The following is a 3,562-nucleotide window of genomic DNA, read 5'->3' on the forward strand; positions in this document are numbered from 1 at the left end:
TTATTTCTTTTATACAACAATACACATATGAATTTCACTTCTTATGCTACTATGGAAAACTGTAAAAATGCAATTAATCCAATTGAAAACCGTACTCTTCAAATTAACTATTCTACTGTTGATGAAATCAGAGACTCTCATTTTCTCATTTATGTCTATTATGATAAAGGATGTAAAAACTTACAATATATTTTTGGTAAAAAGAAATTATGTTTTCCTCAGGATGGAAGATGGTGGAATTTTACAATAGTAAAGAATACAATCAAAAGTGGGGAATACTCCGACTCATCTTGTTTAGACATTGTTAATAATTTCACTCACGACTTAAATGTTTGTTTAACATATACTCAAAAAAATTATTTTTATATTGACCCTTCAAAAGAATTACCAGGATTAAATTTAGATTATGAATATAACTATAATCATGTTGAGAATAATGCTGAAATGATACTTGGTTATTTAACTATCATGTTATGTATCTTCAGTCTCATATAAGATATTCATTGATAGTACTAGAATCTAATTAATCTATTCTTTGTCTTTTATTTCTTTTTCACTAAAACTAAGAAAAATTATGAGATCAAGACGTACACTAGCATCCACAAGAAGAAGTGGAATTACTCCAAAACCTACAGCAAAGAACTTTGATATAAATGATTATGCTGGAAATATCACTGTCTATAAAGTGGACCAGATTCTTCAATTTGATCCTACTAATATGAAAAGTGCTACAGCAATAGTAGAGAATAGTAACACATCTCAAATCAATGTTGATATGACTAGTTTAAAGACTGAATTATTTAGAACAAAGGCTAATTATGACCTAAGATTTAATGTTAAATTATCTAATAATGATAATAATGATAATAATGATAATACTAATGAAAAGATATATGGAATAGGATTCTTATTTCTAATTAATGATAAGAAAACAAAATATGACGTTATTATGTACTGTAATACAAGTGAGAGTCAAATTCAAGTTCCATTAGAAAGTAGTTTGTCATTTAATCTTAATGACTCATTCTTCTTATTTGGAGAAAATGCTTACTCCTCACTTACTATTAATCATCCTATTGTTTCTATTGAATATAATGATTATCTACAGATCCTATTAAATAATATGCCATTTGGTCTTCAAAGAATCTTAGGTGATTTCACTTTCTCTAATGTTCTCAGTATAGTAAGTTATGATTATAATGAAACTACTGGTTCATGCTACTTAAACTAATTGATTATTTCTTAAAAAGAATTCAATTATCATTTAATTGTTAATTAATTATCTCTTTCTTAAATAATTTTCTTCTTCTACTCATACCTTGATTAGGAGTATTCTTCTCATTCTCTCTTTTACTAGTAGTAGTAGTCTCATCACTTACAAATACATATTACACATTATCACTTCCTAATGTATATTCAGTAGTACTTTGTTCAAAAATAACATCTTCATACTTTCCTAATAAAAATGCTGATTTTCTTGGTAAATGTAATGTACCTTTAATATCTATTCCAAGATTCCTCTCTACCATAAATGATTTATTAGTAATAGAAAAGTCTCCATCATAATTCTCTATATCTGTATTCCAATATGAAATTTTATATGAATTAGCTAAAAACAAATATGGAACTTTATCCTTACTAGAAACTACCATTCCTCCTATAATATATTTATTAGAAATACTATTGTGAGAGTACAATCCTATTTGAATAGCATAATCGTAATCATCATTTGTTTTGTCTATTTCTTCATTATTCTGGATATCCTTTATTTTCATCTCACTCATATCCACTTTGTACAAGTACTTAATAACTTCTCTTGCCATAACTTCATTCACTAATTGAACATTAGTTGTAAAATCAATGCTATAATCTTTAAATACTTGAATATCAAGTTGCTTCTCACTCATATTCTTATTCTTATTTTCTTATTCTCGTTTTTTATATTCTAGAATTTAAATGAAAATAGAATAAAAGAGTTGAAATAGATAATTAACCTCTCAGTGATACTTTGTAGTTAAATGTGATGTTGAGTGCACAGCCTCGGCAACGAAAAAAAGCAAATAATGGAAAAAGAAGAGAAAGATATAAAAGAATAAAAAGAAATAAGAAGTAGAAGGTGATGAAAAATAAAATTATGAAACTAAGAAAAAGTAGAAGAAGATAAAGAGTAATAAAATAGAATAGATAATAAAAGAAGAAATAAAAAGTGTATTTTTAATGTAAAAATTAGAAATATGAAATAATAAGTGTCTAATTTAATTGTGTAAAATGATTAACAATATTTTATTAATGAAAAATATTTTACTCTTTTTTATTTTTATTATTTATATGTATAATTTCATCATGATGTTTATTATATATTCAATCATATGTGTTATGTTATTATAACATATAATAAGTGATAAAATATAAATGAAAATGATATGAATATATGATATAGAATATAAAAACAAAAGAATAATAAGAATAAATGATAAATAAAACGAGAAATGATAGTCAATGATATAATAATAAAATCAAAATATAAAAGATAAAATTAATATAAATCAAAAGAGAATAAATATAAAATGATAATAGATATAAATGATAAGAATATAAAAATGATAAGAATATAAAAATGATAAAGATGAATATTCAAATAATAAAATACATTTAAATATAAAAGAATAACAATAAGAAAATCTAAAGAATATAAACATAAAAATAATAAAATAAGAAGAATATAATAATATATAGATAATAAGAAGAATAAAATGATATAAATAATATAAACAGAGAAATAAATATATAAAAATACGATAGATAAATAACATATAAATAAAAGAATATGAATAATAAAAATAATTATGAATAATCAAATCATCTATTTCATTAATATTTCATACAAAATGAATACAAATGATAATAAAATATAAACATAAATATTTATATATTCTGTATTTATCATATTTTTTATTTTTTTATTTGTTAGGAGCAAAATATAATAAAGTGGAAAATTCTATGGATGCAAATTTTTTTGCATCTTTTTTCTTTTTTGTAAATTATTTAGATGCATTTTTCTTTGCTAATTTTCGTACCCCTTTTTACTCATCCACTATTCACTTCTTCTTTATCTCTTTGTTGTTAAGACATGTAAATTTCTATTTTTCATTCTTTTATTTACATTAAGTCAAAATCTTTTCAAACACCTAACTTAAATATTCTTCATTTAAGTAACTGTTTCTTCTTTATTTGAATTTCATGTATATTAAAACTTCTCATTCTTTACTTTCTTATTTTATGATGGATATACCATTAATACTATGTTTATTATGTTTAATTTCATTCATCATCAAAATGTATATCCATATATTTTATTTGATAGTATCTATATTAACACATATACTTGCATCAGAACAAGTAAAAATACTATTATCTTTACAAATACACATTCTTCTATTATAATAAATGTCCAATAATATTCTTGAAGTATTGAATAAGAAATTTTCTATCAAACACTAACACCATAGCCAGATAATAACTGATAATTCAAGTCTTATGACTATGTTAATATTTATGGTGC

At 22.7% G+C, this 3,562-nt stretch overlaps 2 protein-coding genes and 1 pseudogene across 2 annotated transcripts; 2 read left to right on the forward strand and 1 right to left on the reverse strand.

Annotated features, from left to right (window-relative positions):
- On the forward strand, positions 1–495 carry EHI_074920 (annotated as a pseudogene; the record flags this gene model as incomplete).
- Positions 496–574: 79 nt separating this feature from the next.
- On the forward strand, positions 575–1,231 carry EHI_074930 (uncharacterized protein; the record flags this gene model as incomplete). Its single annotated transcript, XM_001914399.1, has 1 exon — positions 575–1,231. The coding sequence occupies one exon, from the start codon at positions 575–577 to the stop codon at positions 1,229–1,231; it is 657 nt and encodes a 218-aa protein (XP_001914434.1).
- A 157-nt stretch (positions 1,232–1,388) lies between these two features.
- On the reverse strand, positions 1,389–1,907 carry EHI_074940 (uncharacterized protein; the record flags this gene model as incomplete). The annotated part of the gene is made up of 1 exon (XM_001914400.1): positions 1,389–1,907. The coding sequence occupies one exon, from the start codon at positions 1,905–1,907 to the stop codon at positions 1,389–1,391; it is 519 nt and encodes a 172-aa protein (XP_001914435.1).
- Positions 1,908–3,562: the final 1,655 nt, after the last annotated feature.

The sequence above is a fragment of the Entamoeba histolytica genome, genomic scaffold, assembly GCF_000208925.1.
Source record: "Entamoeba histolytica HM-1:IMSS scf_1104750517429 genomic scaffold, whole genome shotgun sequence".
Taxonomy (NCBI): Eukaryota; Evosea; order Mastigamoebida; family Endamoebidae; genus Entamoeba; species Entamoeba histolytica.